At 48.0% G+C, this 27,454-nt stretch overlaps 1 protein-coding gene across 3 annotated transcripts in view; it reads left to right on the top strand.

Moving 5' to 3' along the window:
- The window catches only part of KIAA1549L (KIAA1549 like), a 214,817-nt gene that overhangs the window by 102,527 nt on the left and 84,836 nt on the right, over positions 1-27,454 (top strand). For 2 of the 3 annotated variants that reach the window (XM_059709756.1, XM_059709754.1), the window contains exons 2-4: positions 21,086-21,430; positions 24,019-24,636; positions 26,673-26,788. In XM_059709756.1, coding sequence (XP_059565739.1) covers positions 21,086-21,430; positions 24,019-24,636; positions 26,673-26,788 — 1,079 coding nt within the window. The remainder of the gene's footprint in view (positions 1-21,085; positions 21,431-24,018; positions 24,637-26,672; positions 26,789-27,454) is intronic. The other variant, XM_059709757.1, reaches the window with a different exon arrangement.

Below are 27,454 nucleotides of genomic sequence, written 5' to 3'. Positions count from 1 at the left end.
CATGCGACATTTATCAACACAACAACCCTGTGACTTCTGCTATTACCCCCATTTTACACGTAAGGAAATCTAGGCAGAGGGAGTTAAGAAGTTTACGGTTATCAGTTTAAAAGTGGCAATGCCAGGATTTGAACCCAGGCAATCTTCTGCTCCCCTGCCCAAGGGTGGATGTGTTCTGGAAAGGGCTCTGTATCTGAAGTTAGGAAATGGCATGGGTCCTGGCCCTACCATTCCCTAGTTGGCTATTTACAGGGGAGGGACGCTTTGTTTTTCTGTTTGTAAAATGAGGACACACTGGGTTGATGGGACAGTAAATGAGCTGTGTGTAAAAGTGCATTATGAGCTACAAAGTGAAGACCAGATGCAGCATTATGATACTGTCTCCTCTCACTACTCTCCTTCGGCTGCAGCCTCAGTTTACCTAGATTTGATTCAAAACACACGATGGGACTGCAAGGCGCTGGCATTAAAAAGTCACCCCATATTTTGTCAAGCTTATGGGTTGCTTCATCACCATATCTGCTACATTCAAACTATGAAAACACCCAGGTTTTGGCCCATTAGAGGAACGTAAACTATTTGGAGGGTTTCTGCACTTTGACTTCGCTTGATATTGGCGTTCTGCTCTCATAAACCCGCCGTGCCAAAGTCCAGCTTCTTGCAGGAGTCCCGCCTCCCCCAGCGTCGGGCCTGATGTAGAGCAGACGGAGCCCGGGAGGCGTGATGCTTGGGAGGGACAGGATCCGGTCCTGCTTGGTGTTCTGTGCCAAACCCATGAGCAGCTGCTTTCTAGGGGAAATACCTCATTGCTGGTGCAGCAGTCCCTCAAGTGGGAAACATCAAGGTATAGTGGAGAGAACACAGGGGGATCTGGGTCTGGTTGAACACTGGCTCCCAAAATGCCCCTAAGTTCCCTGCAGCTGAGGCCAAGCTGAGTTTATTGCTTGCGTCAGTCCAGGGAACACTGCCTTGATGGAGTCCTAGTGTCTCGGAGGGAGGAGAGTAGATTAGGAGGTGTTTAGGGTGTCTTAATTAGGATTGGGCGAAGATCAAGATATAATAGTTGAAGATTATTATAACAAGCGAACACAGCAAGCCAATCATTTCAAAGGCTCTTGGAGTGCCAATAGTCATTTGATGCTATGCATTGAAAAATTGGGCACTTTTAAGTAGATTTTTGGGGGAAGTCCCCGAAATGAATAGCAGAGTTATTTGCAGCTTTTATCTTCCTGGCTAAGATTTTTCTGGAAGAGCGAAGTTATGTTGGTGAAGACAGTAGAATAGTTAAAGTCCTGTCAGTGAAATCAAATGAACAGTCACATGAATGTAGACAGTGAGCTGTGTGGGTATAGACAGCTGTGTGGGTGTGGACAGTGAGCTGTGTGGGTGTAGACAGTGAGCTGTGTGGGTATAGACAGTGAGCTGTGTGGGTGTAGACAGTGAGCTGTGTGGGTGTGGACAGTGAGCTGTGTGGGAGTAGACAGTGAGCTGTGTGGTGTAGACAGTGAGCTGTGTGGGTGTACAGTGAGCTGTGTGGTGTAGACAGTGAGCTGTGTGGGAGTAGACAGTGAGCTGTGTGGTGTAGACAGTGAGCTGTGTGGGTGTACAGTGAGCTGTGTGGTGTAGACAGTGAGCTGTGTGGGTGTAGACAGTGAGCTGTGTGGATGTAGACAGTGAGCTGTGTGGGTGTACAGTGAGCTGTGTGGTGTAGACAGTGAGCTGTGTGGTGTAGACAGCTGTGTGGGTGTAGACAGTGAGCTGTGTGGGTGTAGAGACAGTGAGCTGTGTGGGTGTACAGTGAGCTGTGTGGGTGTAGACAGTGAGCTGTGTGGGTGTAGACAGTGAGCTGTGTGGTGTAGACAGTGAGCTGTGTGGGTGTAGACAGTTTTGGATTCTCAGCCTGACCCCTGAGTAACTTACCAGCTGTGTGACCGTAGCCCTTATTTATGAAATAGAAACACTCGTACCTACTTTTCAAGATATTTTTGAGGGTTCTATTGTATGGTGTGTGTAACATACTTTGGTCAGAGTAAGTACTCAACTACTAGTTCCTATTCTTCATTCGTTAGCACAAGCCATGGCTCCTTACAAGCTAAATTTTATTGCATTGATATATGACTCTTTATCTTATTCAGTTGCAGGTAATTGAATCTACTCTAGCTAGTTCATGAAGAAGTGAGGTTTCTTATAAATGTTAGTACTAAATTACCTTGCTGACTATTTGGGAGGGCTATAGAAGAGACACTAGGCTGAACTTTCAGGAATAACTTCTAAAACCACCTTGAAGAACTGGGCCTCTGCACAGTCACGAAGCTGCTTCATAGCTGAGGGTTGGAGAATTACACTGATGTAGCCATGACCCACGGCAGCAAAACAGATGCGGTGCACCCTGCCTTCCACTGCACCCGGCTTCACTCCTGATTAAAATCGTGTGCAATGCATATCTACTCACCGAAACTTAATTCACACACAAACCCAGCTGCAAGGGCATCTGGGAAGCGTAGTTTTGGGTTTCCCAGCCTCTGCATGCTAGAAAGAAGTTGGACTTGGTACTGAGTAAAACAGTTCACGTTATCTACCGTAGCATGCTGCTAAAGCTCTAACCTCAAAGCATGGTGGCTCCCTGGGGGAGGAGCCCAGGCACTGGCCTCTGCTCTCAGCCCATCCTTATCACTGCACTGCCCATTAGATGCCTAATCTTCAAAAGGAGGAGAGATCAGGAGAGGAGGAGAAATAAATTGCTCTACGTTGCTCCTTGCAGATAAAAGAGGAAAGGTTAAATCTCAATCATGCCATGTCGCATCTCTATTGTGCAGGTGGACATTTGCCACCACCAACGTGCAAGTCTTTTTTGAGACTTGTTCGCTGAATGAGAAAGGGAAAGATTGGTGTTCAAATAAAGTGGAATCCTGGGATTTTGCCTGAGTCCAGTCCATTTCCTTGCTGTGAGTATTTGTTAGCTCTGGCTGCTGTAACAAAATACCACAGACTGGTGGCTTAAACAACAGAAATTGATTTTCTCACAGTTCTGGAGGCTGGAAGTCCAAATTCAAGATGTTGGCAGGTTTGGTTTTTCCTGGGGCCTCTTTTCCTGGCTTGCAGATGGCCGGCTCCTGGCTGTGTCCTCACACAGCCTTTTCTCCGTGTGTGCTCATCCCTGGTGTCTCTCTCTTCTTACAGGGACAGCAGTTCTATTGGATTAGGGCCCCACATTTATGATTATTTAACTTTAATGACCTCTGTAAAAACCCTGTCTCCAAGTACAGTCACATTGCTAGGGTGTCAGTATATGAATTGGGGAAGAGGCACAATTTAGCCTGTAACACTGTGCGATCTTGGACAAGTCATTTAACGTCTGGCTTTAGTTTCTTCATGTATAAAATCAGAGGACTAGGGCATATGGTCTCCTTTCAGCTCTTTGATTCTGTTATCTCTTTGGGAGAGTTTAACTCTGAAGTGACAGCCAGTGAGGGTAACTTGTTTTCCAAAGTGAGACCAGTGAGGTAGGCCACCTTCTCTGTGACCTTGACACCCCAATGCAGAGTGCCTACCTATTCCGTGCCCATCGCATCGCTCTTCTAACATTTTGCACAATCACCGCCTTGTATTTGTAATGATTTGTTGGCACGTCTCTCTTTCCCACAGTCTTTTCAGACAAGGACTCCTTCCTTATCTTCGTACCCTGATCTGCGTAATCCATTAAAATGTCACTTTTTAGGACCAAACCTACCCTGCACATTGTGCAAACAGAAAAAAAAAACCCAGCAACAAAGCAATCTTCTAGGCCCTACCTTAGCCTCTGTTTGTGGATTGGTACCTCCAGCTAGCCTTGCGCCTGCGCCCCCTTGTCATTCCTCACGCCGTTAGCAGAAAGGACCACTTACTTTATTTCCAGGGCTAATGGGACCCCATCAGGTAACTGGTGACGTGCAGGATGTACAAAGGCGAGCCAGCTCACGTGTTATTACAGAGACAAACTATTGCCTTTGTTAAGCAGCAGAAAGAGGCCTCCCTGGAAGTGAAGGTTAATGTTGGTTTTCACAGTGAAGTATGGAAAGGTCAGAAGGAGCGATCAAATTTTCATAGTGTTGATGCTGCCTCCTCTTCTTGCCTGTGCCTGGGATCCCATCCAAGGCAGGCGGTGTATGATTTACAGCCTTAACTGATGTGCGTAATCCATTAAAATGTCACTTTTTTAATTGCCGGAGCGCTTCCTCTGCAGCGCACACCTGCTGCTGCTGGGATGTACAGCCAGGGCCTGGGGTGGTTTGTGTTCGGGATGAAGGTGGCCACCTCTGCCATCTGGGCTGCCCTCGGTAATGTCGCTCTGATCATCCTCACAAACGGGAGGCAAGCAGAAGTGACTCCCCACCGGGAAGTTCTGTATTCTCTCCCCTTAGCACCGGGTGGGGGGGCGGGGGGAGGACTAACTTCTCTGTTTCAGAAATGGCTGTGCTGATGCCAGGTTTACTCGGGGGTGGGGTGGGGGTGGGATTCTGTATGCAGCATAAAGTAAGAGCAGATTTTTGGGGGCGGTTTTGGAAATTGATAGCTTATAGCAAACTGGTGATCACAATGGGCCCCAAAGCTACAGAAGGACCTTTTATTATTGGACATCGTAGGTACTGGCTGGATTGTACAGAGGGGCTTGTTTTTAGAATCCCAGGACTGTTTGTCTCTAAAATAACCAGAGTTTAGGAACCCTGATATTGGACTTGGCCTCTGATACACTCACCAGAAAGAGGATCTCCACGAACTGGGGCAGGCAGCCATGAGAGCAAGGGCGAGGTGATGCTGGAGAGGATGCGGGCATGGCCAGAGAGGAGAGGGAGGCCCAGGTACTTATGGACATTATGCACATTGTGGGGGTGAAGACCCTGAGCTCCTAGGGGGTAAGAAATAGGAGGAAGCCCCTGCAGGAGTTCCTGAATCGGCTGCTCCTGAGAGTCAGCTGTGGCACTTGTTCAAGCCTCACTCAGTCGGTGTGGAGCGGTTGTGGCCAGATGCGAAGCCGAGTTCAAGAGCAACCAAGACATGGAAACAAACAGGAGGGAGAGTAAATGGGTGCAGCCTGGCTCTGTGGGAACAACACCAGCTTAGGAGTCACCCAGCCTGAGTTCAAGTCTCACTCTAGGAAGTTTCCACTGGAAACTCCAATTCCCCGATCCTCTTTTTTAAAAACAAAATTCAGGGAGGAAGGGGAAGGAAGAGAGAAACATCAATGATGAGAGAGAATCATTGATCGGCTGCCTCTTGCACACCCCCTACTAGGGATCAAGCCCACAACCCGGGCATGTACCCTGACAGTGAATCGAACCATGACCTTCTAGATCATAGATCCATCCTCAACCGTTGGGCCACACCGGCCAGCATCCTCTACCCTCTTTCCAAGTGTGCCTTCCAGGGCCTCAGAAGCTAGGAAGTTAAAAATCACAGTTCTCTGGCTCCAGTACAGGCAGGGTTCCAGGTGTGAGTGATGGTCAGCCAAACAGAGGCACTTCCACAATACCAGGAGCAGAGGCCACATTCCTGCAGCTGCCGTCTCTCCAGGTGAGCACAGGCATAGCCGTGTTGGCTCCTTTTCGGCCGTATCCCAATTCTTTGGTGACTTTGGGTGTGTTCTTGGAAGCTGTCACTAGCAGCCGTTTCTGCAGAACTCCCAGTAAGACCCTTAAGCCACTCATCATCCCTGGTAAGCCCTTTCCTGCGTACACTGGCTTAAACTGTGCAATGGAAGTCTGACGGATACATGGGGACGGTGATAGCTACTCCGAGTGTTGGGAGGATGAATGCGGTAACATGTGAAACCTCATTAAGTGGCTGGCCCTCAGTACACTTCATTTCTTTCCCGAAAGGAACAAAACTTCAACTAGAAGACATTGTTAACCTTTCTAGCTTAGGTTAGTCACCTCAGCTGTCTTAGCTCTCACTTTCCCACCTGACCAGGAATCGAACCTGTAACCTCTTGGTTCATGGGTTGATGTTCAACCACTGAGCCACACCGGCTGGGCCACCCAATTATTTTTAATGGTCACTGTGTACCAGGCACTATTCTAAACCCTTTAATGCATTGTCTCCTTTAGCCCTGTCAATGACGCGAGGAAGGGAGTTCACAGGTGAGAGAACAGGCACAGAGCAAGGTAAAGTGACTTGCCCCAAGGTCACAGTGAGGTGAGTGTAGAGCTGGGATTTTCATCTGGGTGGTCTGTCAGATTCCAAGGCTCTCTGTTCATACCCACTGAGATTGAAGAGAGAAAAGAACACTAAGAAAATTGCACCCATTGGCTGTGGCCCTCCCCTGTGCTCTCATCATGTGGTGCAGTTGACCTCAGGCATGAGGGAGAGAACGTAGGCAGCATGTTCTCCCAGGTGCTCCCCACACAGTGCTCAGAAGTGTCAGCTGGGAAGCTTTCCTTTTGATCTCTAGATTTATAATAAAAATCTCATCAAGCATCATAAAAAAAAGCAAATTCCAGATGTTATGAGGTGTTTGGGACTGTACTGAGCTGTTCACAGATAAACTACAAAAATAGGGTAAAAAGAAAATAAAACAAATATTTTTCCAACTCAACAGAAAATCCTCTCGTGGAGAAGTGGAATCTCACCCTGGAGGGATGGGCATTTTTCCTCACGGAGATGAGGTGGAGGTGGCTTGAATCATACACAAGGTTTGGATGGTCATCGTCTTTGGTTGCTCGTATCTCTCACACTAGCTGGATCAGAGATGGTGTGGAGGGGGGTCTTATTGGAAGGCTGCAGGGTTACATTGTGGTGAGAAGAGAGAGTGCAGATGGGCATGATGAGAAAAGAACCATCCTATCCAGGGCCGGCCCTCTCATTCTGTTGTTTGTCTCTGCCTCTCTCTCCTCCTTTCTTCTCCCCCACAAATTCTCTCATTTCATTCTCTCTGGTCTTCTCCTGTATGTTTATCTGGAAACTTTCTCTGTAGCCATGGGACAAAGAGCCAACCTGAAAAGGGAGTATGGAGCCCAGTGTCCCACGCACCACCGGCGGCAGTGCTCTTGGCCCAGGGCTGCCCTGTTTGCTGGGAGGCCAGGGGTGATTGGCTTCCCCTGGTGCAGGTGTTCCCTCTGGGGACAATCAGAATTGGAGTTGGTAGCGAACCAACCTCCTGTTTTCAGGAGACGGCATTTCTAGAGAAGGGACCATGTGTTGGACAGATGCTCAAAAAGGTGTCTTCCACATCTGGACAAAACGATGTCTGTTTATTGGTCATTTACCTTGCACAAGGCTTTCTGCTGCTGAAAATGAAAATCAAAACTGCCCCAACTATTTCATATTATCTTATTTATGCCCCAGTCTAAGGACTCTGGACAGGTAGGTGCCCAAGGAGGTAAATGACAAGGAAGATGAAGCTACAGCTCTCTGCACCAGTTACAAGGGTACCTCCCTTAGACAGGGTGAGTCGTGTTGCAGTGTGAGCTGCACATCTGCTCCTCGCTGTTCCAAATATCTTTTCTCAAGCATCCAGAAAAGCATTGGAGGCTTATCTCTTTAGAGATTAAACATTTAAACAAAAGGAAGAATAAACTCAGCAAAACTAGAGTAGTATTTTATGCAAAATCACCAAAAGAATTTTGAAACAGTGAAAAATTTAGTTTGGAAAATTGGTTTATCCCAGAATGTGTACTGGAAGCAAGCCATGGACCAATGAATCCTTTACAAGCCTCGTGACTTCTGCAGGTCTGCACTGACCAGTGCTGGTCGTGGTGACATCTCCACGTTCTCATGTTCTGTGCCACCTGTGGAGGATTTCATCAAAAATCCAATCCCCACAAAAGTGAATTGTCTTTTAAAGCAGTTTATTTCTCCCGACTTCATATCATTTGCCTTCATACAAGGAAACTCTGGAGTCGTCTTTCAACAGGCTTTGCCTCATCACTTGCTGGTGCTTTATTTATTCATAGTTTTAGGAGCTCTTCATACACCGCCAGCCAATTTTACAGGCCCAGAATCTTGATCAGACACTGATTTTCCCCTGCAGTTGATTTAAAAGGCTTTACCATGTGGGATTTTTAGTAATTTGTGAACAGCAAATGGATGCCATGTTCTCAGGATTTTGCAGCCCAAACGCTAGGGTTGTTGTGCATGAAATATGTGTGGTAGTAAATTAATAACATAAACTTGTTCCACATTTATTTCTGAAGCTAATCAGCAAAGTAGATTTTAAGTAGCTGCTATCTTGTTTAATTTGATCTGTTGCCTAAATGCCTTACTTGGTGGATAAAAGTCAGTACTATGTCATTGCAAAGGTGAGCATATTCATTTGGATTTTCTGAGAATATTTGGCTTTTAATAGGGAACCACTTCTCATCTCTCCCTCTCTCCCCCGCCCCACACACAGCAGGGTTACTGTGTTCATAGACAATGATAACCAACCAGGGTTCAGTTGGCCTAACCAGTGGTCATATTTGCTTACAGAGAAGAGAACCCACCTGAGCTAATTGAAGCCAAGGGCTGACTATATTTTGGAAAGCATGAGGTACCTCATGAAACCCAGTGGTTCAGAGTACAGCTGAGTCCCCCTAAATTGTGGAACTGGAGCACCTAACCTCCCTGACTCTCTCTCTCCAGGCCACATGGTCTCTTGCTCCTGCTGCTCCTTGTATCTGTCTCATTCTTCTCGCTCTCTCTCTTCAATCAGCATTCTCTGTTGTGGTGTGTATGTGTGCCAAACATGGCTTCCTGCTTAGTATCACATTCCTCGTCAAGCACCCAATATGGAATGACAAGTGTCTGCAGGGCCCAGTTTCAGATTCCTGGGGGGAAGTTCAATTAAACCAGCTCAGACCAGTTATCCGTTCTGGGCCCACGCGTCTGGTCCACATTCACACGACCAGTGGTGTGCTCAGCCAAGGCTATGACAGCTCAGGGATGGAACTGGGAGGTGTGTGTGTGTGTGTGTGTGTGTGTGTGTTTGTGTGTGTGTGTGTGTGTGTGTGTGTGTTACACAAGTGGATTTTCTCAAGCGGGTGGTGAGGAAGCGTCAGTATCTTTGATTTCCCAGGTGTGGAAAGAGCTTATTTGTGTACCAGTTGCAGCCTGGAAGTCACACCTGTTTCCTGGCCTAGTCCTGCTCATCTTTTCCTCTTTTCCATTTGGTCCCTTCATCATTGTTTCACCTTCTCCCTTTGCCCTCCTCACTTCATTTTCCCTTCTCTGTCTCCCAGTTGATGCTTCAGAAAAGTAAAATGGTACATCTGGTGGTGGAACACTGTCATAGGGAAGCCAAGACTTGCCCAGTGCCGATAACCCTTGGGCAAGTCACTTAGCCACCCTTGGCCCTGGTTTTATCTTCTGAAAATGAATGGAGCCAGGCTAGATGCTGGCAGAAACCTTAGCGCTCATCCTGCCCAGGGTGCTAGATATCTGTTCACTCCTGTTTCCATTCTACAATACAGCCTCCATAGCAGATGTAACTAATTGATCCCAGCACACTTACCTACTGATTTGGGATTGTGCTTAGAATCCTCACAACAGGCCAGACAGCCAGTCTGTTGGAGGTGACCCACCTTTGTAATGTAACCAATTGGCTACCTCTAAGCAAGAAGTCTGGGCCCACTCCCAGAGCTTCAGGACCAGGCACAAACATGTCTAAATGGGGAACCCCAGGAAGAGGAGCATCCAGGACGACTGGAACCACCTCTCAGTGAAAAGGACTTCAGGTTCTGCTGGACATCCTGTAAAGATGACCAGGGCCTCAGCGGTAGGAGGAGGAGGGCATCAGTCCTTCCACCCCGAAACGGGCCTCTTTTCCAGGATTGCAGATCCAGAGTGACAGAACGGAGGAGGATCCAGGAGCACTCACCGGGTTCTGGGGCAAGAGGAAGTAGCCATCTCAAGGAAACCCAAAAAGTGTTTTTCCATCTCTGTCCTGTGGGTGGCACTTTACTGCCTCAAAGATCATCGCCAGGCTCCACAAGGCCTCTAGAGGCACGTAAGTGCCAAGAGGCAGATGCCCAATGTAGATTCTGAATGAAAACAAAAAACTCTCATGACAAAGTTGATCTCCTCCCTGCCATTACCACCAGCTGTGCGGCCTGAGCAATCCCAGAACTGAAACCAAAACAAGGCAGGGAGAAGAGCGCAAGAATAACTTCTCCATATGGATTTTTTGTTCTGCTGAGGTCAGGTTGGTGTGTGTAAAAGGAGGGGATGCCACAGGTCTTGAACATGTGAGTCCAGGATTATGAGTGCTGTCAGAACTGGGATAGGCAATCAGGTATAGCTTTAAACTCTGCCTGTGAATGATTGATTTAAAGGTGAAGTTGAGCAGACCTGTGTGGCTCAGTGGTTAAGCATCAACCCATGAACCAGGAAGTCATTGGTTCGATTCTCGGTCAGGGCACATGCCCAGGTTGCAGGCTTAATGCCCAGTAGGGGGCATGCAGGAGGTAGCCAATAGATGATTCTGTCTCATCATTGATGTTTCTAGCTCTCTCTCCCTTCCTTTCTGAAATCAATAAAAATATATTTAAAAAATAAAAATAAAGGTGAAGTGGATTATACCATGGAGTCTGTGTATGTGATTTTTTCCTTGGAGCATCTAAAACATAAGAGACTATGGCAGGTAAAGAAGATACAATAGAAACTCTAAGCAGACAGTCAGGAAATCATCATAATTTCACTCTTTCCATCATCCTAGCATTTTAAAAAATGTATGGGCGTGCATATCTGCCCATCATTTTTGAATAGTTCTATTAAGAAGAAACTGTCACTTAATCTCTGAACCTCCTGCTGGTCTTCCTTTATCGGTGTCTCCTCCCTTCCTTTCCACTGTATCTTTTGAAAAAAGCCTCTTGGATTTTTAAGCAGAATGTGACTCTCCATTGGTACAATAAAACTGTACTTGAAAATGCAAAAATAAAAGTTGAGGTCCCGATGTCCACCAGCTTTCCTCCTACCTTTCTTAGTGGGATGGGATATTTCAAGCCATTATTTCCAAGTCCCTGAAATTTTGAAGGGGATATAAATGCTCTCCTCCGCCTTTTCTTTCTAGTTAATCATCCTTTTACATCATGACCTCCATCCAACCCAGCCGTTCATTTCTCCTGTGGCCGAAGAATTGGCAGTTATTTCAGCAAAGATGTGGAATCAGCCGCGTTTATCTAAGAGCCTCAGGATTAGACTGGCTCACTTTGCACTGGATGGTGGCAGGCAACAGTGAGAGTTATTTTACTTCTTCAAAATATGTTTTTCTGCAGTTATATTTGGACTGGAAAAAAGATCCTTGCATTCTTAGCTCCAATTACATTCAATGTTCTCATTGCTGTTACTCTCAAATATGATATTGAGTGAGGTCACATCTTTAATTCACATTTCTCATCTATGTTTACAAATGATACAGCTTTTGGAACATCTGCTCTGCCTACAGAACACTCATTTCTGCAGACGACCCAGCTGTAATGGCTGGTGGCAGGATTGTTTCCTCGACGACGACGATGCTAGGAAACATCTCTCCCTTCCTGCCTCTCCTGCGTGCTGCTGCTTTTTAAGGCGCCTCTTGGAGTTCATTTCCCCAGGAGAGACGGGCTTAAGCTTCTAAGGCGGCATATGTCTATTATTTCTGCTGAAAGGCTGCCTCCTGGAAGAGTTACTGCTGCAATCTCCACGTGACAGGGCCACCTTCTGTAACAGCTGTGTAGGTAGGGGAGCTGAAGGTCTAGAAAGAAAGGAGAGGAATGCAAATAGAAGGATGAAGGGAACTTGCAAAGACTGGGCAAGGGATAAAACCCTTATCTCTAATGCTTAGGAGCCCAAAGTTGGCTTCCTAGTAACAAGAATCCTTGGTGTTGGTAGAGAAGGGGCCCTTCCATTTTATTCTTCCTGAGAAAGGGGTAGCGCTCTCGGCGAATGAGGAAGAGTGCGGGCGCCGTTCATACAGACTGCTTTTGTTGTTATGTACTTCCCATTTTACAATATTATAAATTAATGAAAATGAGAACTTAAATACTTGCATTTCTGTCATTTGCAGGAAATGCAGAGAGCATACGCATCTGAGTGTGCATCTGCCCTGCGCAGGCCTTGGGAACACCCCAGGTTAAGGGGCCCAGGTTCTTTATCAGATGCCGTGTAAGGGAACAAAGGGAATGGAGGGAGGTATCTGGAGATTACAAGATGTAGCAAATTTTTTTTTTTCTTTGCTGGGCAAGATTAAACTATGGTCTAGGGGTGATAAAACGATTGAAAATCCCTTTCTTGTTTTAAATCATAGTGTAATTGAGGCGCTCTTATGAGTTGACTTGATTTTATCCTCTCATGTTACTGAGCGGGAACACGGGGACCCAGTCAGGCAAAGTGATTTGCTTAACATCCAAAAGGGAGCAGGTGGGAGAACCCCGATCAGACTCCAGATCCCAGGCCCATGGGTGAGCTTTCTACTACTCCCCTCAGTATGAACTTTATCATCCATTAATTTTACCTGTGTGTTCACTGACCTAGATGAAATCACAGCAGAATCGACTACATATTGGAGACTGCTCTGTGTTAATCTGTTCTGTTCGTTGCTTTTCAGGCAGCATTGGCTCTGCTTTTGTCCTGTGTATAGTGGCAGTGAGCCCGGGAACTGTGACATTCTCTGGTTTTTGGATTCATAGAATAAAGTTATTCTTTCGCTTTCTACTCGATTACTACAAAGTCAGTTCCATTGTTCAGCAATATTCAAATTAAGGCTAGAAAATAATTTTTAACTTTCTTATTGAATTTCATTTTTCCCCATTCTTCTGGCACTGATTAAAATCATTTATTGCTACGTGCATAGCGCTTTTTCTTAGGGAATTCACTCTTAGGTAGACTGGATGCTTTGAATATGGGAACTATCTGGTGTAGGTTGTGCTAGTTGAATGACGGTAGAAAGGAGGCTTAGACTGTGGACTGTTGTCTTTCAAGTCGGTGGCAGTTAGGTAGACACACGTGGCCTCTCCTTCCTGACTCCCACCAAACCGTGTCCCAGGCTTCTCCTGGAATCTGTGTTGGATAGGCCACGTGGCAAGAGAGCCGGCATCCTGGCTCCCTCCTGTGGGCACCCCTAGTTCCAGCCAGGCATCTTGGAACACTGTTGCTAGGCATAGATAGGCCTGGAGGAGACGGGAATGATGAAGGAAAAATCCACCGCCGATACTGAAAAATCATGTCTAGTGATTTTGTTTATTACTAGGGAAGCACTGGGGGATAGAAATGGAACTTTTGTTAATTGAATACATTGAAACTGAATATGGATAGATCTTATTAATGTATACCAAGTGAAAGAAATTGTAGTCTCAGAAAGGTCTAAATTATAGAATTTTTAAAAATAAATGCTATGTTGCTACGGCCACATAGGTAAACATTAAGGCAAATAAAGTATAAATGAAATTTTTCAAAAATAGATTTTTATTGATTTCAGAGAGGAAGGGAGAGGAAGAGAAGTATAGAAACATCAATGATGAGAGAGAATCATTGATTGGCTGCCTCCTGCATGGTCCCCACTGGGGATTGAGCCTACAACCCGGGCATGTGCCCTGACCGGGAATCAAACTGAGACATCTTGGTTCATAGGTTGACACTCAACCACTGAGCACACCAGCTGAGCTAAATGACATTATTTACTATGAACATATTAGCCATCTTTTTTAATTTAGGTGCTTCTCAAAGGTTTGAAAAATAAACATTTTTAAAATTTTAGAGTCAATTTGTTTAATCATTATTCAGTCCTGCTAGAATTTGGTTGATCATTTCTTTTTATAAGGATATGTATTAACAAATCCTGAACTAGTGATATGCATAGACTTCTGCCTAAATCAGTCATCAATGAATATTCATTAAGAGTTAATAATATTTGTTATTAATATTGGCAACATATTCTGCTTTTTTTGGCTCCCACATGGACACTTGCACGTTTTTAGTGTCTGATTGTAAGAACATCAGTATCCATGAGGTATCACACAGCCTTTCCCAGTAGAGCATTTTTCTTGTATGTCTCCCATTAGGAAAACCATCAAGTTATTGATATTATCATTTTACTTAAATTAATTTAATGCCCAAGATGGCATTAGAGCCAACCAGTATAATGATGATGGTCCTTTACATTTACAACAGCACTTTCCAGTTTTTCTGGTGCTCACCCCGATGCTATCTCAAGTGATGCGCATCCAGGGAAGAGGTCATGCGTACGTCTCATAAAATACACTGTGAAACAAGAAAACAGGAGCAGAATTTGCCAACCGCATAATGACAAAGAACACGTTTTCTTCTTCCATAAGCAATCCAGCCCACCCATCAGTTCTTCTCTGGGTTTTCTCTGTGTCTGTAATTGCCCAAGGGCAACGACTTGAAACTCTGAAATGACCGACGCTAGAATTTCCTCAAGGTGTTCTTCAGAGCAGCGGCTCCTGGGGACATTAACTGGTATCATGCAGAAAAAGAAAAGAAGAAAGAGTTCCACAGTCAGCCAGTTTGGGGATTTTCTAGGTTAAACAAGACTTTTGCTTACTACCTGGCTTTCGTACTGCCTGCGCTGTCACTCTCCTGTTAAGAGATTTCCTGAATGGTTTCGAATACAGAACTTTTCCTCCTCAAATCATTGCTTAGGGCCAGTGTTTATTGGAACAGGTGTTCTGACATGGTTATCTTTGCTTATTCTCAGTTTTAGAGTATGTCAGGCTGTCTGGATGTCCTTAATACAGGTTTGGGTTTTTTTCAACCTCACGAACTATCCTGTGAGATACAAAATGAATGAGAAGGTCTCTGCCTGTTGTGAGCCACATTGTAGATGGTGCAAGGTTGGGGTTGCAAATGATAACCTTCAGGAATACATTAAGAGTTCAGAGTTTGGCCTAGGATCAGACCATTTGGCCCTTAAATGCAATGAAAAGCCTTACATTCCCCTTTTGTGTGTATGTATGTTTCGTGTATGTGCTGGTACATGTGTCTGTGTTGACTGTCACAGACTTTATAAAAGTGTTATCTATTGATAATTTATGCATTGAATAATTTATTATTTACGTATGTAAATACATAATTTTGTGTAATTGCATAAATGTGATCCTGGAGTACACATAAGTTCCTATTTTTTATTACAGTCTTCTCCCCTACACACACACATTTTTGCTTGGCTGCCCTGTATTCATTTACATATTTTGATTATTGTTTCATATATCTTTATTGGATTTTGATATTAAAGCAGGACTGGTTTCATAAAACAAATTGGGAACATTATCATATATTTCAAAGGCCTGAATTGATTTAATAACATTAGAGTTACCTATTTTTTAAAAGTTAGATAGAACTCAGTTGAATATTACCAGTCCTGGTGCCTTTTTCAATAGTGGCTCCTCCTTTATATTTTAATTTGTGTAGCCTTTTCATTTCTGGATTAATTATCAAAAGTATTCTCATCTGATGAACAAAAATAGATACAGAGGCAGAACAGCATTAAACAGACTGTCAAACTACAGCAGGAAGGCTGGGGAAGGTTGAGGGGGTAAGAGATCAACCAAAGGACTTATATGCATGCATATAAGCATAACCAATGGACACAAGATACTGGGGGGTAGGGGAGGCTGGGGGAAGATCAAGGGGGAAAAAAGGAGACAAATGTACAGTTTTTGTAATATTTTAAGCAATAAAAAAATATTCTCATATACATATATGAGAATATATGAGAAGCTCTTGTTCTCTCTCTACTTTCTCCTCTCAGCATCTCAGCTAGAGTTGTAGTTAGATTTGTAAGGAATCTTAATAGGAAAGCGAACACTTTGCCACTATACTGAATAGTTATCTCCAAAACCATGTGCTTGCTTGTAGAACTAGGCAGATTTCAGGGGAGAGATCTCATGCAGGAGTCTTGCTAGAGCTAAGAAAGCCAGCGGGATTACCCAGGTACGGTGGAGAATTACAGTCGGAAAAAAGGGATTTATCGTAAGAAATGTGAACTGTTCCCAAGAAGATAGAATACTATATACGACAAAAGTGGGAGTCTAAGAATTTCTTTTTGTCATAATTTAGAACAAAGATATGACTCCAACACCTCTTAATTAGATTCTGTGCTCCTTGATGGTAATATGATAACATCTACTGACTGCTGACCGCCTACCAGGGTGTGTTTGTTCCAAAGACTCTACCTGGATCAATGCCTTTAAGCCTCAAATAATCACCTGTGAGACAGTGATTATTGCTATCTTCACCTTAGAAAAGGGGAAGCAGGAACTGACAGGCGCGTAACTTGTCTCAGTTCACACAGCTGGAGCAAGGCAGTCAGGCTATGAACCCATCAGCTCTGACCCCAGATCCCACACATGAGACCAGTGATGGCGAACCTTTTGAGCTCAGCGTGTCAGCATTTTGAAAAACCCTAACTTAACTCTGGTGCCGTGTCACACATAGAAAATTTTTTTTTATATTTGCAACCATAGTAAAACAAAGATTTATATTTTTGATATTTATCCTATCTAATAAAAGAGAAAAATGGTAATTGGCGTATGATGATACCCTTTTCATTGGCTAATCAGGGCTATATGCAAATTAACTGCCAACTATGATTGGCAGTTAACTGCCAACTAAGATTGGCAGTTAACTGCCAACAAGATGGCGGTTAATTTGCATATGTAGGCACAATGCAGGGAGGCGAAAGGGAAAGCAGGAAGAAGCCCCCTGCCACTGACAGTGATCGAAAACCCAGCGGGGAGCTAAGAGAATCAGGCGCCTTTGCAGCCCTGGCCAGTGATAGCAGGAAGTAGGGGTGGAGCCAGCGATGGGAGCTGGGCACGGTCGAAGCTGGCAGTCCCGGGAGCTAGGGGTCCCTTGCCTGGGTCTAAAGCGGAGCCCACGATCGCGGGGCCGCTGCAGCTGCGGGTCCCCACTGCCCGGGCCGGACGCCTCAGCCAGAGGCGTTAGGCCTGGGCAGGGGCGGAGCCTGCAACCACGGGGAGCTGGGGGTCCCCTGCCCAGGCCTGACACCTCTGCCAGAGGCCTCAGGCCTGGTCAAGGGGCCGATCCGGTGATTGGTGATCAGAGAGTGATGAGGGTCAACTCCTCTGGCTGAGGCATCAGGCCTGGGTGGGGGGCGGAGCCGGGGATTGGGGGATATGAAGGTCCCCTTGCCCAGGCCTGAAGCCTGGGTCAGAGGTGTCAGGCTTGGGCGGGGGGTGGAGCAAGCGATCAGAGGGAGATGGGGGTCCCCTGCCCAGGCATGATTCCTGGGCCAGAGGCCTCAGGCCTGGGCGGGGGCCAGAGCCAGTGATCAGGGGGAGATGGGGGTCCCCTATCCAAGCCTGACACCTCTGGCGGAGGCGTCAGGCCTGGGCAAGGGGCCGATCCTGCGATTGGAGGGTGATGGGGGTCAACGCCTGAGGGCTCCCAGTATGTGAGAGGGGGCAGGCTGGGCTGAGGGACACTCCCCTCCCCACACACACCCAGTGCACGAATTTCGTGCACCGGGCCCCTAGTTTTATATATTTAAATGCCATTTAACAAAGATAAATCAACCAAAAAAATGAGTTCGCGTGTCACCTCTGACACGCATGTCAGAGGTTCGCCATCACTGCCTAAACAGTGGCATCAACCACCTTTTCTGTGAGAATTACAGTTTTTTAACCTTTGTAAAGGGGTGACCATCAGATAAAGCATTCAATACGTATTTGTGGGATTCATGTTAAGTGATTGTCCCAATAAGGGAGATAATTGGCTATAACACTAAGCAGAAAGGGAAAGTACTCTATAAATAAAGATTGTGGGAAGAATGATAACTTAATTCTGGGACTATTACTGAGAAGTGGTTTATGTCTAAACCTTTCAACATGGTGTGAAGCCTGATAGTGCGCTGTTATTTTGCCCAGCTCTCTAAGCCCCTGTGACTGCGTTTCTCTAGGTACAGACTTTCCTACATCTCCCGCCTGTCTTGCCTAATGGGTTTTAATGGCCTCAGCTTTCCTGAAGGCCATTAGAATGAAATCGTAAAAATTAATATGAAAATTTGGAAAGGTTTGCTAATAGGATTGTCCTAGTTATGAAGGTCAGTTATTGGTGGTCAGTTGTGGGTGTTTTTTGGTGTTTTTTTTTAGGTTGAGTTTATGCCATCTTGTGGGATGAAGTTTTTAAACTTACAAGTGACCCCATCAGAAAGATCAGAAGGGTGCCAGGGCATAGGGGGAGGAGAGAGAACTCCAAGTCCCATTGGTTTACTTCTGATGCGCGTGAACTTGTGTGTGTGTGGGGGGAGGGGGTCTTAGACCCTAAGAGGAAGTCGTTGTGTCTGTCCCACCTGCCACGGAGGGTTTGTGATGACAACACTGGAAGGGGATGAGGCCATTATTTATAACTAGAGGCCCGATGCATGAAATTCATGCAAGGGGCTCGGCCCTCGTAGCCACGGCAGCTGCCCTTGGCCCTTGCAGCCCTGGCTTTGTCTGGAAAGTCGTTCAGCTGTCCAGTCTAATTAGCATATTATGCTTTTATTATTGTAGATACTGAGCTTTTATAAACAACTGCACCTTGACAGTTGGGGGATGTTTAAACAAACAAAAATACATACCACATCTTAGTGGAAATAATATGCGTCCTCATCCAGTATGGAAATATGCTGTAATATACTGTTCAAAGAGAAAGAGCAGGTGCAGAGTTGGGAATGCAGTGTGGTTACAGGTCTGCAAAGCAAGCGAACCAAAGCTTTTCCAAGGATGAAGTCCGCACGTGCAGTTCACCTCAGTGTGAACCTGGTTTTCTCCGTGTGCTGGGACCTGCCTGTGGAGAGCGCTGAGGGAGGACTGGGATTCTTTTTCTCTCCCTTCTACTTTTCCGTCTTTGCTAAATTTTCTGTAATGATCACGTTAACCGAGGTTTTAAAAAATGAAAGTGACATTGTATATAATGGGGGGGGGGGGAGTCAAGTTGATCTCTAAGCCTGTTTCGCAAAGGATTTGAAAGCCGTAAACTTCTTACAAAAAGAAAACCTCTGTGAACACAAAAACGTTGAATGTCAAAGCATTAAACAGAATCTTCTTATTTGCTGGCAGCGCTTCAAGGAATGGCAATTTGATTCTATTAACCGGTGCATTTTGTTTTTAAAAAGCCCCAAGAGAATTCATCTTAGGCAAGAATGTCCCCGGCGCCAGGCTTCAGAACTGCGGGGTGTGGGATGGATGCCTCAGCAGAGCCATGGCGCTTCTTCCATCTCTTCTGACCTTCTGGGAGTCAGAGCCTGACAGGTCTCTGTGATGTGGAGCTGTGCTCGGTGGTGTTTGCCCAAGCGGCGCCAAAGAGGGACACACCATCCGACTCAGGAGGAAGAGGGAGCTCCTGAGTGGGCTCCGGTCTGGGTGGAGGGGGGGTCCCTCTGGGAGGACGGAGCCCAGCCCAGACCGGAAGGTGGAGGAAGACCTCCTTCCCACGCATAGCACTGGGGAGACTTGAGCCTGACGTCGAAAGAAGTGAGACATGCTCGACTGTAGAATAACTCTCTGTGTGACCTGGGCCAAGTTAGCACTTGCTCCCCCCGAGCCCTGGTTTCCTCAGCTGTAAAATGGGGGTCATAACCTTCCCTCTTCCTCGAGGTGGGATCAGGGTGTGACAATATTCTGCAGACTCTAAGGGCCCCCACAGATGTGGGGGATCGTGACAATGAGTTCTGACTGGCATCGGGTTCTCTGAGGAAGCTTCTGAGTGCGTCCATGCCTACCTTGGGCTGAACAAATACCAGTAGCAACACCACCAGTAGCTAGCATTTTGGGAGCACTAAGCACTGTCCTAAGGACTTTAAGTGTATCGCTTCACTTCAATCCTTAAGAGGATTTCCTGAGGTAGGTACTGTAATTGCCCCCATGTTACTAATGAGGAAATGAGGCCCAGAGAGGTGAAGTGACTTGTCCAAGGCCACACAGCTAGCAGATGGAGGAGTGGGATTTGAATCCAGGCAGTCTGACTCTGGGACCTGACAGAAAGCTGCAGATGTCTTTCTCTGGCAGACGAGGAGGAGGGGTTTGGGGTGTTTATTAATGTTTATTAGTCGGTTGGCTTAGTTTCCTACATCTAAGAGCTGTTGCTGGTTGGGTTTGCTTTTCTGTAAGGGCTGCAAGTAGGAAAACCCGCAGGTGGGCAGTGGGTGGGACAGAGGGAGGGTCTCATCACTGTGGTTGGAAACGTAGGCTGACGTCTCCTGGAGGTCCCCAGCAGCCACAGGAACAGCACTGAGTGGGAAAGGACGGCCATTGTCTGGGTTACAGGAGTTTCGAGGAACCCAGGAGGCAACCGAGGCAGCATTGGGAGGCCCTGGCTTCTTGCCGGCTGTTCGCTGGAGCCACCTTCTGCTAGGAGAGGCCACTCATAGTTCCCAGAGACTTCTGCAGCTCCAGCGGCCACCACAGTTTGTGTTGCGTGGGCTTTCTCAACATGGCCCCTCAATTCATCAGGCCATCAGGGAGAGTGAGTCTGCTCGTAGGGACCCCAGCTGATGAGGGGGTGTCTCTGGTCCTAGGTTGGATGGGAAGAGTTTTTCTTGCAGAAGTAGCCTAACCTGAAAGAAATCCCCTGCGCTTTTGACATGGCATGAACGATAACATCAGGAATCCTTTCATATTCAATAAGACCACATGTCTCCTTGCTGCCATCTCTCCAAACACAGGCAACCCCAGTTATTCTGCTCGAGATGCAATAGGGTCCTAAGCAAAGACCTGCATTTGGATTCGTGGTCCTTTCGTTGGGCGGTTTGGGTTTCGGATGAGGTTTGTTTTGGTGTCAGTGGCCATGGCAGGGAGCCCCATTTGTCTTCGACTTTCTAGATTGTGAGTTCCCCAGTCCAACTGTCATAGGTGGTGTAGAAAAAAAAAGATTTAAAATACACAAGTGTGTCCCACATCTTTGCTTAAACATCACTTCACAGGGACAGTTTGTCTCCATTCCTGCCCTGTAGGTCAGCTGCAGCATTTGCATATTTCTAATTACTGAATGCATTGTTTGAGAGTGTTTAATGCGTCCTCAGTGCAGGGGTGGAAGAGGTCTGAGCAGCGCCTTCCTGCCCACGCCGTCTCTCCAGGACCTACCCCCGCAGGCACTTACTGGCTGATGTCTGACCGCTTGGTATTTTGTTTCACAGGAACAGACAACCTACAGACAACTGTCACCCCAAACCCGGAGTTGTTTCCTCCCGGGAAATTGCCCCCGATTTCACCAACATGGCCTTTCTCCGAAGTCCAGTCTTCCTCCGCAGTGGATAGAATCAAGGATGTGCTGGGCCCCACCCCTGACAACACCAGCGTGCTGCCGTTCACCCGAACACCTCCTCCCAAGACACACCGCAGGCCTCGGGCTCACGGGGACCTCTCCGCTTCCCCTCACCAAGGGAGCGGATATAGCGCCTCCCTCGAGCCTTCCAAGGATTCCACCGGGTCGCCGGTCCAGCCAAGACCGCCAGGGGGAAGAGAAGCAGCCGGTGTGTCAGGTTTGCCTCACACTAGCATGCTCCCCGCATTGCCCACTGTCCCCTCGGGGACGTCCTTGAGCCCTGTCCTCCCGTCTCAGCCAGTATGGGTCGGGGCTCCTTCCATCTCAGAACGACATTCTCTGAGGTCAGACATCCTCCCGCTTCTCCCTCCACCTCCATCCCCTTCATTGGCTCCTGACTCGCCTCATCCCATCATCTTTTCTAAGCCAGCCGGGCGACCCACCACAGCGCCTTTAGTCCCCCAAACAGCTCCAACTGACTGCTCTCCAAGTCAGAGCGTGGCTAAACCCCGAAACCCACTTGCTGACGAAAGGAACCACACTCCATCCCCAAATGCCCAGGATTTAATAAGCATCCCCCGCCTAGGTTTCTCTGGATCTTCAACAAAGCAGTATTCGGAGCTGTCCCCCACGGAGGATCCTCGCGCAGCAGGCTCCCCCACACCAGAGTTTCTGAGGTCCGGGCCAGACCTGGCCCATCGGTCTCCCCCTCCCCCAGCACTTGGAAGTCTTCATCTGCCCCGTGGAACTCCCTCCTGGTCAAGCTTGGGAGCGGCATCAAGACCTGCGTCCACCCAGCCAGTCACAGCGGAGGTGGCCGGAACAGTGCACAAGGGGGCGCCTCTGCCAGCTCTGAAGAGTGGGGCTGTGCCCTCACTTTTCCAGACTGCTGAGTCAGGGGCGGTGGAAATGACCAACAGGACACTAGCCCCCGCCACTGCAAAGGACTCTGCTAACCCACTGCACCTGTCAGCAGCTCCAGAGAATTATGAGGGGCCCGTCCTTTCCGCAGAACACACATCTTCCTCTTTGGTGCCTTCTCCTCTGCCTCCCACCACAGCCGGCCGAGGACAAGCCCTCCTTTCTCGGGCGGTTCCTGCATCACCCTCGAAGGGCGCAGTGGCAGACTCTCCCGCTGTCCTGCAGCCGGCAGGGAACCATGCCTCTCCATCCACCCTCCCCCGAATGCCAACTCCTCAGGGAGAGGGCCACCATGGACCCCCTCCTGCTGCCGCTACCGACTTCCTCCTCTCAAGCACATTTCCTAATCTCCTTGCCGCCACTTGGACGTTCCCGCTGCAGAAAGAAGGTGGCGGGACAGCTGTCCCAAGGAAAAACGAAAGGGCAAGTTTGACAGTTGCTCTCCAGACCTTCCGAAGTAAAGAGATTCGGAGTCTTCACACTCTAAACGGATTCACCTCTGCTTTCAGCACTGATCCTATTTCATCCACTGTCCGTACAACGCCAAGGACAAACCTTGCTTCAGAATTACCTCCACATTCTCTCCCCTCCACACGAGCCGCCCAGACCGTTTCCCCATCTCCCGGCTTTTCCAGCAGCAAGCCAGAGACGGACGCAGCTGCGACGGGCCATTCGGAGCTGCCAGTTTCAACTTCCAAACAGGTGACGGCACTTCCCTCCTCCACTGAGGTCTATGATTTCTCAACAATGGGAAGCGTGAAAAAGCTAGCGGTCACAGATGTGTTCCGGAGTTCCCTTTCCGCAGAAACTGGATCCCTCTCCACAGAACCAACGATATCTGGCTTGCTGCAGCAAACAAATTATGCTATAAATGGGCACACAATTAACTCCACGAGTTGGAAACCTCACTCAGCTTCCTCTCCTGCCCCCAGTGTTTTAGCTTCAGCTGTTAATACAATAGACCCCCAGAATCTCAAAGACACTGCTGGGCATGTAGCAACTGCAGAAGGCTTTGGCATTCAGGATTCAGTCCTTGATACAGGCACCAACCGGCCCATCCAACAGTCAGATGTTACCATGGTTGGAAACCACACAGCTGTCTTGTCTACAAGTAATAACCATTCCAGAGACTTCCAAGCAACTGAAGTTGAAGATGACCCATCCACAAGTCAACAAGCCACGTCTCATCCCCAGGTACAGCGGCCTGTCCATCCAACATGGCCTCTCTCGCTACCCTCTCCAAGTCTGCCTTCCACAGCTGGCTTGCAGGAGATGTTTTCAGATGGAATGGATACAAGCTCCAAAATTTCCAGCAACTTCTACCCATCTCCTGTGGTACATGCTTCCACACCATTCCAGAGTATCCCGCGATATCACTCTACTGCTGAATCTCCTCTGTCAACCAGGGTCTCACTCAGGACCCCATCCGAAGTGCTTCCGCCTTCTCAGCGCCCCAAGAAATGGACAGGTGCAGCCACTAATGCAGGAAGTGTGTTTCCTGGTACCCAGAAAACAGGTATGACTGCTCCTGTGGCCAAAGCATCTTCAAGCTCAACACAGATACCCAGCTTTGCTCAGGAGCAGACACCCTTCCACGCTGGTGAAAGACTCAGCAGCCCCAAATAGTCGTGCCCTTGATCCTCTGCCGACTTGGTGTTTTTGAAAGTATTCAGAATTTAAGCGTCCTTATTACCGACCATAGCTTTGCTGTAACTGGCATTCTCATTGTGCTTAATTGACTTAATGAGCCTAAGCTCTGTGGCCTAAATTTCAGAGCACAGAGACTTTTCATCCCAGCCAACCCGTCAGTTACATCCATTCATCACCTCAAGGGATGTGGGCACTGTGGGCCAGTGACAAACGTTGCTTTTTCTCTCTTGACAGTGAACTTCGCAGTGGCGTCCCAGGCAGAGCCAACAGCAGCTGTAGCAGCATCCACGTTGCTCCCGAGGAAATCAAGTCCGGCGGCGCTGTCTGCAGCCCTGGTCGCTAAGGGCCCTGGCAGCAGCCCTTCGGCCGTGGCCTCTGGGTTAGTCAAGAGCAGTTTGACCACTGCTCTAGCTAGACATGTCACAAACAACACGGCATCGGGCCCGAAGGCGACACCAGGGGCAGGCCACCCAGCCTCCTCGTTCACGCCAACCTACATGTTTGCAAAATCAGCACACACCACGAGCACTCACACAGCCATGCAAGGGAACACGGGCACCGCCTCCGGCCTGTTGTCCACAACACACCTCCCCAGGAAGCCACAAGCCATGCACACGAACCTCCCAAACCCCACCCACCCAGACCTGCCCAGGGCGTCCACCACACGCTCGCTGACAATCACGGCAGCCTTGACGTCCGTCACCGCACCAGTAAGGGCCACGCGGTTGCCGCCTCTGCTGGCAGAAAACCCAAATGCCGCTCTTCCCGCTGTGTCGACGGCTGTGGTCACAACTGGCAAAATGGCGTCCAGCCTGGAGTGTCAGATGTCCAGTAAACTCCTGGTGAAGACAGGTAAGACTCCACTCTCCTGACTTGACTTGGAGCAGCAAGCACATGATGGCTTCAGAGAGGCAACAGAATTATTAGATTTCTTTGAGATCAGTGGTTCTCACCAGGGGCAGTGTAGCTCCCCCTCCCCCGGGAATATTTGCACATCTGGAGATGTGTGTGGTGGGGGGAGGGGGTGCTTGAAGGGCAGGGAGGGTGCGTTGGCCCCTGATGAGATAGAGACGAGGGAGGCTGCTAAACATCCTACAATGCCCAGGATTGTTGACGACAAAGAACAGTTCAGCAGCCCAAAATGTCAGTAGTGCCAGCGTTGAGAACCCCTGATCTTTATCCAGTGACGGAGGGTAAGACAAGAGTTTTGTGACACCATCTAGACTCGGGATCAGTCCTGAAATCAGAGGCCCCTCGGAAACCAGCTCGGCCAGGGGTCTGAGGAAGCACAAGTTTTGCCTGCAGCGATGTTTCCCAGGCATGAATGATGTGTTAGCAAATAGACAACTGCAGGAAGCACCACAGGATTCAGAAAGACTTTGTGTCATGGGTTTTCTCCATCAGCAGGTACTAACAGTACGGCTACGGTACACTGCGTGGGCACCCGGGATTTCTTTTGATGTTAAAAAGGAGGCCTTGGAAATGTTGGGTGGTGGGTGCTATCTCATCAGCCCCCACCTCTCAGTGGCAGCAAAGCAGACCAAGAAGGCACAGGGTCCTTTTCATTGTGTGGTAGTGTTTGCTACAAAAAGCATCAGGCACAGTATTTGAAAGAGGATGCCAGCGTCGAATGCCCACATCCCACCTTCCTCTTCACCCCACAAAGAACTAAATGAGATTATTTCTTGAGGCGTATCCTATGTTACGGATATGATACTAGGCATAGTAGAAAGTACAGTATCTCTTCCTATATCTCAAGAAATGATACCACCTGGTTTCCCACTTTCCCTCCCCCTTGCTCTCCAAATCTATGCCACTTCCTCTGAGTGACAACCTCAACCGCCTGGATGCAGAAGTCTGGAACATTCTCCCCCTCCCATCTTCACCAACCCCCTGGCTCCCCAGGCACACCCTGTCAGTCACCAGCTCCTTTCAGTTCTCCTGGAACACTCTCTCCACCACAGCTACCACTTCCCTAGTTGACCTTGTCACGATCGCTCACCTAAATTTCTGCCACAAATGGCCAAATTTATCTCTCTGCCTTCAGACTCCATCCCCCTCCCCCCACCAGCCTGTTCTCCAGTCTGCAGTTAAAGGAACCTTCTAAAATGCATGCCTTTATCCAAAACCCTTCCCTTCCCGTTGCCCTCAGGACCAAGCCTAAACACATACACTGAAATATTTCACTCTTCTCCCCTGTGCCTTTGCACATCTAGTTCAAGGAACCACACTCCCTCCTCTGGGAGTGGGTAAGAGTGGGTGGGAGTGGGCCCCCCCCCCCGCCCCCGGCAGGCTCACTCCCATTATCCTTCAGGACTCGGCAGAAGCACCAGGAACCCTTCCTAGTCCCCACGCCCTTGCCCACGTCAGGGCTGGATTCTCCTCCTGGGGCCTCCAATAGCATCCTAGGCTTCCCTTCAAATAGCACCTGTCAGTCAGTCACAAATGCCCTGGTCTCCATCCCCGTCTCTGTCGCTCTTGTGGGGTGGGGCCTGCCTTCCTGACTCATCCTGCAGCACCTAGCTCAGCGCCTGCCCCTGAGTCAGCTCTTGGGGATGCTGTTGAGGGAATTCCCTTGTATGCAGACCCACCAGGGGCCGGTCCTACTGAGCACCCCCTTTCCAAGTCAGAAGCAGCGCTGGTCTGAAATGAAGGGCCACCGGCATGATGGCTGTCTCTCCGCACAAAAGGCTGGCGAGGGCCTTCTTTCCTTAGGACGTGTGAGTGGGGCCAGCAGAGCTGCTCCCCAGCTCTGCCCTCATTGGCCCTGCACTCACCGGCTTCCTGCAGAACTTGTGGGAGGTGTTGGCCGGGGAGGAGGGGAGGGCTCATGTATTGGGGCGTCTGCTGCCTTACCCTGATGACCATACTTCGGTTTTGTCTCGCAGTTCTCTTTCTGACGCAGAGGAGAGCGCAGATCAGTGAAACCTTGAAGCTCAGTATAGCCAAAGGGCTCACGCAGGCATTGCGCAAGGCTTTCCACCAGAATGACGTCTCGGCTCACGTAAGCCCCTTGCTTTGTCATCTGTCTAATCCGGTCTAGTCTTCCTCGGGGGACCAGAGTAGGCTCAGATCATTTTCCTCCCCTCCTGGGTACCATAGCCACGGAGCATCTTTTTTTTTTTTTTTTTTCCATTTTGGCAAATAGTTCATGTGTTGTTGTTGTGGAAAACGGTCAGATCTTGAGGTGGAAAATTGAGGCTAATTGCCTTATGTCCAGATTTTTCTTAAAGCCTGGATATACTGTTTGAATTGGTCCTATTATCCCATTGTCTGGGAAGAGTATTTAGTAATTGTTCATGTAATTCTCCAGAAATCATCCATCACTTCTTCCTTTATCTTCCCCGCCATTGTAAATAGTTAATGATTTATTTCGGGACATTTAAAAATTACTCTGACTTGTAATTGAGTCCAACTTTGCTCAAATTGCCAGCAGCAGACGGGGAAGTAAACACTTTTTTTTTTTTTTCCTCCAAACACTCTAATGCCAAGTACTATTTAACAACTGCTCGCTGTGATGGAAGCCTCACTTTACACGCTTTTGGTTTGATTCCAAGTTTTAAAGCAGTAAATGCAATTGGCAGTCGGTGGGCAACCCTTTGCAACACTTGGAACTGTTGCTCTGGCCTCTTCGTTTGATGTTTTGTTCTGCAGCTGCAGTTGGCGTGGT

This window comes from Myotis daubentonii, chromosome 9, assembly GCF_963259705.1.
Source record: "Myotis daubentonii chromosome 9, mMyoDau2.1, whole genome shotgun sequence".
In the NCBI taxonomy this organism is placed as follows: Eukaryota; Metazoa; Chordata; class Mammalia; order Chiroptera; family Vespertilionidae; genus Myotis; species Myotis daubentonii.
The sequence above is the reverse complement of the archived record's forward strand: the minus strand, read 5'-3'. Positions and strand labels throughout refer to the sequence as shown.